The sequence below is a fragment of the Geospiza fortis genome, unplaced genomic scaffold, assembly GCF_000277835.1.
Source record: "Geospiza fortis unplaced genomic scaffold, GeoFor_1.0 scaffold40, whole genome shotgun sequence".
Lineage (NCBI taxonomy): Eukaryota > Metazoa > Chordata > Aves > Passeriformes > Thraupidae > Geospiza > Geospiza fortis.
The window spans coordinates 25531615-25546748 of NW_005054297.1; the positions used below are offsets into that span (position 1 = coordinate 25531615).

General features: G+C 37.0%; 1 protein-coding gene and 1 long non-coding RNA gene across 2 annotated transcripts in view; both read right to left on the reverse strand.

Moving 5' to 3' along the window:
- Nucleotides 1-4287: 4287 nt before the first annotated feature.
- Nucleotides 4288-6194, reverse strand: LOC102040989. The gene is made up of 3 exons (XR_265219.1): nt 6167-6194; nt 6018-6072; nt 4288-4753 (listed from the first exon to the last, which is right to left on the reverse strand). It is a non-coding gene; the product is annotated as an uncharacterized LOC102040989 (long non-coding RNA).
- Nucleotides 6195-8881: 2687 nt separating this feature from the next.
- SMIM31 (small integral membrane protein 31) overlaps nt 8882-15134 on the reverse strand; it is a 22442-nt gene continuing 16189 nt past the window's right edge. The window contains exon 4 of the mRNA XM_031055372.1: nt 8882-8992. Coding sequence (XP_030911232.1) covers nt 8882-8992 — 111 coding nt within the window. The remainder of the gene's footprint in view (nt 8993-15134) is intronic.

Here is a 15134-nt window from a genome sequence, read left to right on the forward strand (position 1 = left end):
GCAGGAATGTCATGGTTCAAGCATATATTGTGATGCTGATAGGTAGTAAATCACTGTTTTTAATTTTCACAAAATATAAGAGAAAGTTTCCTTTGGCCAGTCCATAGTCCCTCCCAGCACAGCAGCATGTGGTAGCTGTGCAGTGTCCTGGCTGTCAGAGCTGCATGGGGCTGCTTTAGCAAAAGTGGCCACAAATGTGTGCCACCACTGTCCAGGCATCTCATGTAGCCTTTTCCTAGCTGTCTTCACTCTTGGGAAAGGTCATGATGGAGAATACCAGCTGAATTAATTGGTTTTGTGTCAGCAGTGTCTGTCTTCTGCTGTCTTTCTTGAGAGGCCCTGTGGTTTTCCGTCTGTTGTATGTGGTTGTACAGCTCTCACAGGGTGTGAAAAGGATACTGTGGCCTGAAGACTGGGGGAGGCTGAGAACAGGCTACAAGCTCCACAGCTTGTTCTGGCAGACAGAAAATGTCATGTGGGCTGTTCCTTGGATAACTTGCAGATGGCATTTCAACTGGAAATCCCAGTGAAGAATGGTTTTATAGAGTGAGCTTCTTCACAAAGCTCTTATCACTGCAGGGGTTTACCCATAGCAGGTCTCAATGTGCTAGTCCAGGTAACCATAGCAGTGTAACAGTGAAATAACCATGCTCCTGAGTGTTTGCTCACGTCCTCTGATGAGTTTACAACTGTTCCTAGGGCCATGGTGCTGCCATGGTGACAGGGGTAGCCTTCCTGAGCTAACTGATTTAAGGCCATCATTCAACTGCTACTAATTTCAGCCTGAAACCCCAAAATTAAATGCTATGTACTTAGAGAAATAAAAAAATAAATAGTGTGAGAAGTATCTATGTTAAGATATAAGTGCATTCACTTGAAGGTCAGCAGCTTACATCTGCTGTCCATCAATGGCATGTAGAAAAATAAATACACCATGATCTACCCTTGTATGATACTTCACATTTCCCTATAGCAACAACAGGGTTTTGTGGTTCTAAATACTTACAATACAGTACTAGGCATATGAAAACTGTTTCAGAATTCAAACAGAAATTGACTGTAGTCACCTTTGTAAGGCACCAACAAATTTGCTATTCCTTGTCCTGTTTTTCAAAGGATTAATATGTATTTACTTGGACCTTTATCACAGTATAATCCCAGATGGCCACTAAGCCCCACAACACAGCTCCCTCACACTCCCACAGTTGGATGGGGGAGGGGATCTAAAGAGTAAAAGTGAGAGAATCCATAGGTTGAGATAAAGACAGTTTAATAGGTAAAGCAAAAGCTGGGCATGCAAGCAAAGCAAAGCAAGGAATTAATTCACCACTTCCCATGGACAGGCAGGTATTCAGTCATTCCCAGGAAAGCTGAGTTCCATCACACATAATGGTTACTTGGGAATACAAATACCATCACTCCAAGTGTCCCCCTGTCCTTCTTCTTCCCTGAGCTGTATGTGCTGAGCATGATGCCATATGGTCTGGAATATCCCTTTGGTCACTGGGGGTCAGATGTCCCAGCTGTGTCCCCTCCCAGCTCCTTGAACACCCCCAGCCTCCTCGCTGGTGGGGTGGGATGAGGGCAGAAAGGGCCTTGGATCTGTGCAAACCCTGCTCAGAAGTAACAAAAACATCCCTGAATTATCAACACTCTGTTCAGCATAAATCCAAAACACAGCCCCATACCAGCTAGTGCGAAGAAAATGAGCCCTACCCCAGCCTAAACCAATCCAATCTTTTATTTGAATCTCAACAGCAACAAATTTGGTTCACAGTTTTATAGATAAAGAAAATACTGTATCATTTTCTCAGTGTATGTCGGTACTAATCTCAAGTAAGGTAAGGTAACCTTTATACTGCAGATATGTTTTTTCCTGTTTGGTTTGTATAAGAAGACCTGAGAAGAACCCAAATAAAAATTCAAGTTTTATTAAACTCTAAATTACATTTAAATGACTTATAGTGTCATATTTATAGAACTGTGACTACACTTTTTAAATAGAATTCTTGTAGAGATTTAAAATAGATCTCAGAGATTTACAGCTCTCTTCTTGAAACACATTATTTTCAGGGTTTGTTGCAGTTGTTACACATTAACTTAGAGTGTGCGAACAGCTAAGTAAATGTTTGGCAACTGATCAGAAGCCCTAAATGAGGTCATAACATATGGAGAGGTGCTGAGAGGTTACAATTCCTGTGTGTCTCAATTAATACTGTAGCTAGTAAGCATTCTTTGCAGCTCATAGGCTCTGATCCAGCAGTGTGCTGGTGTGGAAGTGGATATTTAAGCCAACAACCCAATAGGTAGATCTGTCAACTTCACTGAGGGTGCTCATATGCTTGGAAGCATGTTCAGGAATGAATTCTTTGCAGGGTCAAGGTATCTTGGAATAAATATTTGTTGGGAAAGTTTCAGTACAGCAAGCTGAAAAACTTGAAAGACATCCTTTTTCTGAATGCTACCTTGCATCTCATTGGTGCATGTGAGCAGAATGGATTTCCTTTATGAAAAGTGTTATTTCCTATCTGATTGCAGCTCATTTAAGCATAAACACATTTAATATACTCTTGCTTTATGCTTACCTATCATTGTAGCTGACATGATGAAAGCAGAACTGTAGAAATTTAGGCTTAAAGGCATATTTCTTATGATGTCAGGCTTTATTGAAAGGCAGCTATTCAGCCCAGTATTTCAGAGGGATTAGTTTATGTTCCTTTCACATCATTTCTCATTGTTTTGGTATCATTTGGATTGATGGATTGACTATATTGCACTGGCCACTAACTGACATAAGTACAAATGCATAAAAAAGGAAGCATCTTCATTTATTTTTCCTATAAAATACTTAGGTATTCTATAGGAAAACATTATCCGAAGTATTTCATTGTAAGCAGAGAATATCTCAGTCTTTGCAGTTTGCAGTGGAAAGCTGGTGGCCAATTCTTAAGATCGAGCAAACCTAAGAGAAATGAAAATGTGAGTTATTTGAACATTTGTATGAAATGCCTCTCTGACTCTGCTGTAGAGACAACAAAAAGTACTGCTAAAAAACACAGAAAAGGAGAAGTATTTTCTTGAATTTTTGCTGTCATACTATCAGTTAATTCAGAGTTTCATTATCTCTTCTGTTATCAAACAGGAAATCCTTTCTTTGCTTTTACTGCCCCTGAAAGGTAGCCTTATCAACCAACCATTCTTCACATGTGGCTCCCCAAACTTTTTTCCACTTCTAGTATCTCACAGAGCGATTAGGTCTGACAGAAGCATGCAGAGCCAGCCTGTGTTTAGCACTTGTACACACCACTGGGTATTTTATTTGTGTGAAGATAGAAAAGATTAGTCTTGACTCACTGGGGCTGGTTAAAGTAGTGGCCTGATTTTCAGTTTGTTCAAGATCCCACTTACTGAAAATATAATCATTACTCAGAAGGGACCTTCCCTTCAGAGAGGTCAGAGCCGTGTTTAATACTATCAGTTTTATTGGAGTGGTCTACCTATGGTATTATTAGTTATACAAAACCTATTTACCTGAAGATACACATCTGAACTGCATTGATTTTGAGAATGTGGTTCAGTTTTTGTTGAGTTTTGAGTTTGGTTTGGGGTTTTTTCCGGTGGTGGTGGCAGTGGTTTTCTTGAGGTGGTGTCTTTTTGGTGAATGAAAAACAAAGTCTTAAATGTAGGATACTCTTTGAGTCCCTTTATTCATAGATCTTATTCCACCTGAGATTTTGTCTTGTCATCGAGAATATGTTTTGATGGTTGTTTTTTAATATTGTTGGTTTTTAAAACCAAACTTAAGAAAATTTCCATTGACTTAAATGTGATTTTTTTTCCAACCATATAATTTAAATGAAAATCCCAGTAACCTTTATTCATAACTAATTTCTCTCTGAATCAATACATAGATATAATCCCATACTAAATAGCAGCCATGAGCAGTGGAGACTTGAAGGATGAAGATGAAGCTAAATCCTCATAATAATTTCCTCGGGGGTTTTAATAGGTAATGCTCATATTTTTTACTTGGTTTTAGCTCCCTCCTTCATTAGAAAGACCAGCAGAAATAGAAAATCAATCAAATGTGAGATAGACCCTATACTCATTGACTGCATTAAGACTGTCCCTTTACGTGAAGGAATATGTGGTATTGTGATTTTACCAATAAATACATATTCTACTTTACACTTGAAAATCGCAAAGTATCTTATTTCTGTAAGATGGCATAGTTGTGAATCAGCCTGTTACAGATTTCAAACAAACAGCAAAGCTCCAATTCTTTTCTTGTTTTCTCCCCCTCTCCTTGGTGCTCTTCTTGTCTGTCCATAAGCCCAGTGGGTATATTCAGATAGCACAACAAGTTCGCTTCTGTTTTCAGTTTATCCTGTAGATGTTTCCAGGTGATGAAAGGAGACCTTTTGAAAATTGCATGTTCCTTTCTTTTTTCTGTAGTGATGAAAAGCACACCATGATGCTGACAGAGACTGCTTTTGTCTCACTGACATGTACGCATAATTTATACAGCCTTATAAATCTTGGCTTTATGGGACCATGTGTCTTATAAATGAGATGAAGGGTGTCCCTTTCACAACGGGTTTGTCAAAGCTGAGGGAGAGCTGAGGTGTTCTCTCTCTCTAACCTCTTGGCCACCCCTTGGTAAAATAGCATAGCTTTAGAGTTAATGGACTAATTGCATGTACAGCAAACATCTTCATTTTCAAAGTCAGTGCAAGCTGACAGCTGTATTGTCCTGTATTTAAAAAAAAAATCAAAAAGGTGGTATTTCAGAGAAAAGAAATGGAGAGGAAAAGTTTGGTAGGGTAACTTATACAGGAAAGCATAATATCTTCAACAGAGCAAACTTTGAAAGGGCCTTGTCTGTGTTCATATCTGTTATCATAGTTATAGAAGACTATGGGTGCAGTAGGTATGAGACAATTATATCCCTTCTAAAATATTTAAGAACTTCTAAGAAATGTTTCCATTTCTTGATAATTTTTTTAGGTTATTTAATGGGTAGCTTTGATCCCTAGTGTTTTGGAATTATTCTTCCCAAAACTAGCTATAATATTTTAATTTTGATTTTATTCAGATAAATTTAGATCAATTTAACAAACATTCTCTGTGGAGACAAAATTTGTCCAAATGACAATGTATTTTTCCCCTCTATTTGTCTGGAAAACTGGAAGAACTGGGATATCCATTTATTTTAGTATTTTACAGTCTTTTTTTTCTTTTGTCCAGAATTATCTTTGACAAAATGGGGGATTCCAGCACAGTGTATTGAGGAGAGTGTTCCAGTTAATCAAAGACAACTGTTTTCAATTCAAAATGTATGCGTTCATTTTTTGTTAAAAGAGATTTAACATTAATATGTTAAATTTCCCTCTGAACACCTGCACACTGAAAAACAGGATCTGTCCAGTATTCTTTACTAAATCATCAAAAGACTGCTAGAGTTGAGCTACCTACAAAAAAGTAAACATAAGTGAATATTTTATGTCCTGTGTAAGTAGAAAGTTAGAAAAAAACAAAAACATTAAACACAGGTCTTTTATTGAGAAAAAATACTTCAAACCTTATAAAGTAGTCAAATTATAATTATGTAATAAAGGTAAAGATTAATCGGAAAAAAGACAACTTTGATTACCTTTTCTCTATCAGTTTTTAAAAATCAGTTTGCTACAGTACTGCTTCAATTGGTTTGAATTGCTCACACAGAGCTAGAGAATATGTTCATCTGTGATCCTTGTTTATATGCAGGAATTGTGCCAATTTAATTAGTTTAGACTCTGCTGTAAATTGTCACTGCTTCTTTTTATAACAATAACAGATGATTCAATGTTTTCTCATAACATCTTAATGCCAATTAGCTACTAATTTTTTAATGCAATTCATGTGTTTTGCATTAGATTAGGCTTTGATTTTTTTCTGTCATAGTTGTTGGTCCTTGACTACACAAATCCAAAACCTCTCATTTTTAGAAGGTGTAACAAATTCTGTAAGAACTCTACCTCTTGACAGCATTGGTCCATCTAGTCCTATGTTCATCAGAAGTTTATCCTGAATCTGGAAGATGAATAAGTAGGAAATAAGTGATCGATTAAAAAGTTTTGTGTGTATAAAAATTAGAGTGCCTGAAAATATTCAGAGAGCATCATACTTGCTCTGGTGTAGCAGTTATGCAAGCTGGGACAAAGACAGCTGAGGAGGTTTTTATACTGTGATAAAACCTCAGAACAAGAGCTCCTATCAAGGTCAAAATTTCATATTAGCAGCCTAATACCTCTTGAGCTTAATATTTTATTACTGGGTATTGAAGTGTGGCTCCGAACCTCTCTAATTAGATGCAGTGCTGCTCTATAAGTCAATGAGATTACAGTGAGGCAGCTGTAAGGACTGATGCAGCTGCCTGGGTCAGTCCTTCATGCGGCTCACCTGGGGCTGCTTACACCTCCAGCCACCGGGCTGGAAGTGCCCTCCGGGAAAGAGGTAAGGGAGTTCAAACTTCCCTGCCTTCCAGACGAGTGCATTCTCTCTTGAATAGATAAGGCCTAATCTGTCCTCACTATCTCTAATTCATGGTCTCTCCTCTTACAGATTTTTCACAAAGTACCCTCTGCTGCCTCCTCCGTTGTCCTTTTTTTGCTTGCTCTTTCTGAACTGCTCCAGATAGCAGAAAGATAACAGTAAAATGTAGGCATTGGTAAATTTTACCAGTATCTGCTGAACAGCCCTCTAAACAGCTCCTGCAAAGTGGTTTCTAAGTACCTGAGATATTAGAAATTGGGGAGGAAACTGCTGTATAAAGCAGCCCTGCCAATATTGCCATCATCCATGCCAATATGTGAAATGCATTCTCTGAAATTTTTTTTCAAGTATGATGGGAATTTGTGGCTGTGTTGTGAACTTTTCTATATGTGTCTGATTGTATGTTTTAAACTTTGGATTTTCAGTCTAAGCATTTTTTTTTTGATGGCAGCTGGCAGATAAGAAAAAAAAAGAATTGTGAGAACAAATTGTATTTACAGGTTTTTAGACTTTTGGTTGACCAGAGTAGAATACAATAGTTCTGCATTCTGTCTTCTCTATATTTTATCTGACTGGAGATAGGGCTGAAATGTTTTGGATGCTTTTATTCCTACTCCACACAACTGGTATGTATTGGAGAACACAGCTTAATATAGAGATACATAAGTCTATTAGTAAACACAAAATTGGGATGGGAGCTTGTTGTCATGCAAGTGGATATAAAAACTAAATTTCTACCACCAAGTGGTTTTCAATATATTTAATATATGCTTGAGAAGTCAAAGAAATAGTGATACATGAGAAAAAAACCATTTGTAATGAAAAACATTATACATTAGTATAAGAACTGGATATTTTAAGGAGATGAAAAATGTTAAAATGCATAGCCAGAAGGGCAGAGCAGAAGTAGAACTTATTTCAGAATAATCTGTGATTATTTGTTCAGGAATAACTGGACATAACTGGAGTTACAGTCCAGCAGCTGTGGTCTTTAACACAGAAAACAGGGGCTTTTTCAGCTTGCGGTATGCAAGCAAATGACAAGATGTTGGAAATACTTGTTGTAAAACAAAGGACAAAGCCAGTCGATAAGCTGTATTAGGATGCTTTGAGAAGGACTTGCCCCAGACAGTCACTTAGATGTCCCCAGCCATGTAAAAAACCCCAAACAAACAAAAAACTGAGCTGTGAAAGGGTATTACTAGTGAGAGAATAAAGTCACTCTAAGGTGTGGAAGTCTACAATTCCAAGTCTATGTACACAAGCACACCAGAATAAGCTAGAGAGTGAAGGGCAGAATTCTAGTTTATCCCATTTTTTGGTTACTGCTTTGTCATGAGTTGTTACATTCTCGTCATTGAGGTGACTGAAAGCGTTGAAGCAAAGTGCTACGACCTAATTTTTTTTCTGTTTCTGGATCACTGTTATTGTCTTAGATTCCTCTTTAAAATATTGTTAATAATTGCCATAAGCAATGCATATGTATACTTTGTGAATATGCACGGAGACAATGTCTCTATCCTGAAAGTCGTGGTCTGTTACAACTAGAAGTTGCAGTTCAACATGTTTAAAATTCGTTGTCTTTAAGGCAATCCTTAAAAACTCATTAGGTTCACAAATCAATGACTCTTTGAACTGAATGTTTGCAAATGGAAGAGGTTTAAAATAACCTGTTTGTAGCAAAGAGCAGTAGAACTTGACTAAAAGTAAAATCCATATACTTTCAGAAGTACCTCAGTAAGTGTTGAATCACTCAGACACTGAACTATATTTTGTCCCTGCAGACAGTCTATATAACATCACTTTTTGGTAACAGCCACTGCATTAAATTTTTTAAAATGCAATTGCATATTCTCTATTTTGCAATCTACCAAATTTTTTGAGGTTGACTGTGTTTGTTGTTAGTTTTTGGGTTTTTTTTTTCAATGTTCAACATGGACAACCAGTTCAGACAAAAGAACAATAGTAGATGAAAGTCAATGACACTTCAAAAAGAGTCTAAAGGTAGGAAAACAATTTCAACCAAGAAAGTTAACCACTGAAAATCTAAGGCTTCTGGAAGTCACCACAATTTCCTTTATGGAGCTGCAATATTGTCATTGCCATAAGAGATGTCCAGCTATGGCTGGTATCAGCTTTCTTTCAGTGAGCTGTCTTTGCTCAGTAAGGCATCTATGGCATATATTCAAGGGCTGGTTGCTGAAGAGAGATCAGCTTAAGCACTTTCTTAACACCTGTCTTGTATGAGGACTTACAATCTGGGTCTGCATTTACTGACCTGGCTTCCTTTGCAAGGTTTTGGCCAGTTCTAATTCCCTCAAAGTTAAGGAGGCATTGTATGAACTTGTCAAAGTCCCATAGGTGATGCAGGTTCTAGTGGAAGACCTCTTAAGGTCTGTGCACCTTTCAGGTGGTCACTCTCCTGGTTAGTAATGATTTCAAGTAAGGGAATAGGGTTCTGTGAAAAGAAACAGTGGCAGAGGAGCTTAAACTGGGAAAGTTGTGTCACAGACTGCATGAGCCTTAACTCCTTTCTGAGCAAAGAGGGGATTGTTCAGTGTATTTGTTATCTACAGCCAGTGATGCTAAGCAAATAAATAATAATGCTTTAGTGGGACCACCTGTCACCAAGACACCAAAAGCTACCTTCCTGAAATAGTACTGCTTTTTAGATAGCCACCTGAGCAAAACCAAGTGCTTTAAAAGCAAACCACACACCAATATGAATTGCTTACACTGGGAGGCATGGACAACTACTTTCCATACAACGAGGTCATTGATAAAGGCACATTGTGTAAGAAAACTGGTTGAAATTGCCATTCATATTCCCCCTGCACTTTTTATGTCCTTTCCTTACAAAATCAGTAAAAGATAATTGGGATGAGGAAGAGAAGTGTAAGAAGAGATGTTTTGAATGCAAAAGACAAAAAAATTTATGAAATGAGCTAACTAAACCACACATTGGCTTTTTTTTTTTTGGCCAAAATAAGAGGGAAATAAATAAATAACAATTAAAAAAAAATTAGAGAATTTGGTGACTGCTAAAGAATGAAGGAATGTTTTACTTTCTTCAAGCACTGAGCTTCCTGTGCTATGAATGAGCAGTAGTGGATGCTGATGTCTACCCCAGGTTTTCCTGAGCATGCAGAATGTGTCCATAAATTGCTTTTTGGGAGGGATATCAAATCTTCTTCTGCCTCAATTTCTCTTTCTTTTTATAGTGATTTTTTTCTTCTGCTAGAATTTCTTCCTCCATGTTTTCTAATATTGCTGAGTGTGTATTCTTGGACTTGTTTGGTTTTGTTCATGTGACAAAAAAAGAAGCTATTGTGCTTGCTAGTTGTGCCTTCTGGCAGTGTTGGCAAGGAAATGTTATGCCTGGCTGAAACCAAAGTGGCCCAAAATTTTTCCTCTACATGTATTTAAGGGCAACTGTTTAGCCAAAGATGGTAGTACAAAATATTTCACTGAGGCCTTTAACTAAAAAAGAATTCTAAGGGCTTAGGGATACAGACTATGAGCCAAGTTGGAAAGAAAAAGTCCTAAACATCCAAGAGTCATTTAAGTGATGCAATTTGAAAGAAAGGTAGTTCTTTTACTAAACAATTAGAAGAGCTTTAATATAATAGCTCTTTTTTTAGTACAAGATCAGGAGTAAGTGATTAAAGGGATACAATTGAGTAAAATCTGTTCAAAATCTATTTATTTCTTTTCTGCTTTTTTCTTCATTGTGTATTTTTCTTCCTTTCCTAATCTCTCTGTCTATGATTCTTTCTCTATTTTTCTTTTACTCTTACCCTTCTTTTGTTTTCCTTGTTTTGTGTCCCTAACTCTTACCCTCCTTCCAGACTCCATTCTTTTAGTCGTGCCCTTGTTTTCTTACCATTTTCTGTAACTGGTTCCAGTGTGCCAAGGCCACAGAGACTACAGTGATAGCAGCTTATGTCATCTCCAGTAATTCAGCTTCAGGTCTCAAAAGGAGAAGTAAACCCAAACCTGTAACTTTGTGTCAGTTTTGGGCATATGCCTGGGCAGAGGTTGATTCTTCATTTGGTGTTCATTTTTTAAGTTCAAGTGTTATCATTCAAAGATAAGCAGTGCTGGATCTATCAGGGAGGAGGGGAGCTTAAAGAATGTTCAGGAAGAGCCAGATTTGGAGTTTTTGTTTTGAACTCAAGTAATCTTTGACTTTTTGCTTTCAAATTTACAACCAAAAATGCTCAAACACAAAAATTAGTTTAAATCAAATAAATGCTGACTGAAAGATAGTTACTTAAATTTCTACTAATTTTCTTCTTGACCATAAATTAATCAGATGTAATTTATTACAATTTGAAACATCTTAATAAATACAGTAGTTGTAACAATTCTTGAACGTATGATTTTTTTCTTATACAAAGAATACATAAGTTAATTTGCTTTTACTACCATTTTGGATCTTAAAAGGATAAGATTGTTACACTTTACTATCATTTAAGCTATGCAACTAATGTTAACTAAGGCATCTGAATGCTTTTCTGAGGCAGGGGTAGAAAAAAAGATGCTATTAAAAGAGGGAAGTATTTTCCTGTAGAAAGTTAGAGATTCATAGGTGGTCACAGAGCCTATGACTGGGATCGAGATGGGTAGCTTTGACATCTACAACTGCAAATGTATCTGACTGAAGACTTCAGGTCTGAAAAGGAATTTCTGCATGTGCATGCATAAGTGGTTCAGCACATTACAATGTCAATAGAGCTGTTCTTAAACAGGTGGTAATGGGCAATTTTAAAAGGAGCTAGATGTTCTGGGATGGTAAATGTGTAGTGCAGAAAAAAACATGAGTATTTGCTGTAAAGAAGGCTTTGTTTCAAATACCAAACATATAACACTCGAAAATATAAATCTTGCATACAATAATTCAAGGAATGGCAAGCAAATCCATGCATTTTACTTAAGAGTTCTAAAAAAATACATTTGCAAGATTGGAGTAGTAATTAAAGGCTGATAAAATTATATAAAGTGTCATTTTGACAGAGTAAATATTTTATATTAAATATGTAACAAAGCAAAAAAACACCGCAGTCTTTCAAATCAGCCCTAGGAATAGTGAAAATTTTAGTAAATTATAAATATGATACATCCTTGTTGATTGGAAGAGGAGGAGGAGCAAAAAGTGGAAAGGAAGAGGAAGAAGAGGAGGAAGGAAGAGGGGACGAATTACGGGGTGCCCAAAAGCACCGACCCATATCATGACCCTTAATACCTTTGTAAATATGTTTTTGTTACCTTCGTGTTCCTTGCAAGCAGCCCCCAACATGCTGAGCTGTGCCATTAGCGCTGCACTTTCATCTCTGTGGGCCCGGAGCGACAGCATCGCAGAATTTATATCTGTATCACTGTCCCTCAGGTCTGCTAATCTTCCTCAGCAGGGCTGTAAATAGCACCACTCAGATTCCCTTTCAAATAAAAAACTCAATGAAAAAGAGAGAGGGAAGATCTGCAAATAACCCCTCCCAAGGCCATGACCTCCTCCATCTATCACAACCAGAGCAGGTAGATAGGGGGGTTTGATAGGAAAGCCTCCTTTCTGAGTGACCACATGTTAAATCAACCTGCAGATGAAGCTTTGACAGGAGCTGATAGGAAGGGCTGGCAGAGGCCACGTGAGAGCTGTGTGCTACCTATCCATTATTTTCCTGCTTCCCGAGGGTATTTGGAGAAAGCAGAACAGATTAAAATCTTCCATCTCTGTAAGAAGTTATTCACTTCTCTCTCACTGAGGTCTCTGCAGCTCTTCTGAAGCATTATATTGTTCTGAAGCAATATTTCACTCCAAATCTTTTGCTTGAGAAAAGAAAGACACAGGGACATGCAGCTAACATTTGAAGAGCTATGTTTTTATCAATTATAATTCCAGTTATTACTTTGGGCTTGCATCCAGATATAAATTGCTAACATTTTATGTGGTTTCCACAGAACAGATAGTTAAATGTTACATCTACTAAATCAAAGATAAAATTATTAAAGTGTGTTTCTTTGATGAACAGTACAAAGTTTTCTCCACTTTTTTTTATGCTGTATTGAACCAATATGACCTTTACCACAGTCATCATCCCATTACTGATATGAGCAAACATGGCTAGTAATAAAGGAAATTTCTTATCAACAAACCCTGCCACCCAGAAAAAATGTCACATTTTACATCTGTTTCACTCAGTTGAAGAGATCATACCATGGAATGTGATATATTATGTCTTTGTAGAAAACTTTTATGAAGAAGGTTATGGGTAGATTAAAAAAAATAGGAAATATACATCAAAGAGTAATCTTAAAGTCTAAAGCCACAGTAGTAGCCCAAATGGAATATGCAAATAGAATTTTAAGCTTCCAGCATGACTGCTTCTAGGAACTAATTTGAATTCAACGCTTTAGAGTCAGAACATGTGAAGCAGAGTAAAATGTCAAATTTTAGTCCTGAGTACTTTGCCTGAATTCTAACAAAGCAAGTAAGAATATTAAACTTCAAGTTTTTGTGCCGCAGCACTAGTATGTGCATTCATAAAATCATACCCTCTCCAGGCTCTTGATCAATTTGGGATTTTTATCAGGAGCGCACTTTTAAAGTGGATATCCCAGTCATTCTGAATTAATGTACTTAGTGTCATGAAGAGGTATCAGAAATTGCTAACTGGATTATTTTTGACCTAATTGTGAATGGAAGATGAGTACAATAGATGCGGTCCAACTGTTAAGGTGGCTTCAATCCACAGAAGCTGATTATCAACCTGTCTGAGTAAACACACCTGAAATACACAGAGTTTCGGTGTTGCATTCTTGGTACCAACAGGTTTGCTCTACAAGCCTTCTCTTGTGGGGCTGCACTACTTGCTTATGCAGAGATAACTTCAGCCTTCTGAGTTAGAACTTGGTGTTTTTGCAGTCAGCCTGGCTGTTGGGATTTAAAGATAAAGTGGGCATACACCCTTACAGTCCATGGCAGCTCATGAGTGAGCCTCAAAGAAAATTAGAGAATAACAAGGAGCCCAAGTACATTATAGAATGAGAATAGAAGAAAATCCAAAACAGGCTATCTATTTTTTTTTATAGAATACTTATTTTGTGATTGGTCTGCCTTGAACAAAAAATTGTACAGGTTGTAAATTTTGAGCTAAAGTTTGGCCCATATGTGCACACGTGCATGTGTGCATATATTGCATGGTTTCATTATCACCGTACTTTGAGTGTTACTAGGAAAGCAATAAAAATACATCTTGAATTCCTTAATTTAAAAAAATAAGTGAATGCTATTTTTAGCACTTTTATATGACCTTTTTTTAGAATATATAACCATGTAGTCCCATGAATTTACATCTGTCAATTATCTTTTAATAAATACAAAATTTACATGTAACATATAAAATGGAGAAAAAGACTACAGGGTGTAGCTAATCTTCCAAATCTTCTCACTCAGACCAACATACAAAGTTTGGTTTTTAGCTGAATTAGATATATTATTCATGTCTATCTGCTTTCTTCTTTTGTGGCTTTTCCTTCTGTGTTCAATTACAACATCATCTTTGAAGACATTATTGCTGGAATTAATTACTTTGCCATATACCAGAGCAGTGGCATCCTGAATTTGTTACATCAAAGGGTATTGGCTGAGAAGACAAATAATTAAATGACCCGTAACACAGGTAAATGATACTCCTGGGATCAAAGGGATCCCCTAGGAATACTCTGTGCTGCTTGGTTCAGCCAGTCATGGAAAATGTCCTTGCTAGGGCTGTAGTGAGGTAGCTTTTGTCAGTCCTTCAAAGTAAGGGGTTTCCAAACAGGATCTTCCTGTTTGTTTTCCTTGTTTGCCAATTGTTCAGAAAATAGGAAGATGAATGTAAGACTTGGTCAAATATCAATTCATATGACATGGGTACTTTAGTACGTGGGGGCCAGGCTTCTGAGCCACTTCCAGTGAAATGGAAAACAGTCAACAGTAGTCTGTCATGGAAATGAGTGGAGATGGCTGACTAAGAATTTTCTGATGAAAAAGGTATTACCTTTAAATCTTAAATTAAACCAAGACCATTGGTTTTAGTCCTCTAAGTTCTATACTGCTGCAGTGATAATATGTTATGATCAATTTTTTATGTAATTTCATGTAAAACAATTGTTCACACAACTTTTTTCTTATTCTTAGTGGTTTTTTATTACCTCATTACCTTATTTTTATTACCTTTAAGCTCATGACTTAGATCTGCACTTTTGGTGAGGTACTTTCCATTGCTTTCTAAAACTAACTTTCTAAACTAATGGGACCCTTTCTTTTCTACTTCTTACTGTTAAAAACCTACTAAAACTCAATAAGGAGGACAACAGTCAGAAGGAATTAGATTTTGTCAGTGCAGAAATAGTACACTAAGGAGCAGTAACCACTAAATTTCAGAACAAGAAAATAATTACTTCACCTCTATGGTGTCTCTTGGAAAGGATTGCTTGCCTTATGGGGAAGTCGCTCTTATCAGAATTTTTGATAAAGTATTAATTTACTTCAGCCCTGATGATGTGGCCATTAAGCTGAACAAGTCACTTCCAAAATTACTGGTCCTCTTCCCTAAGTA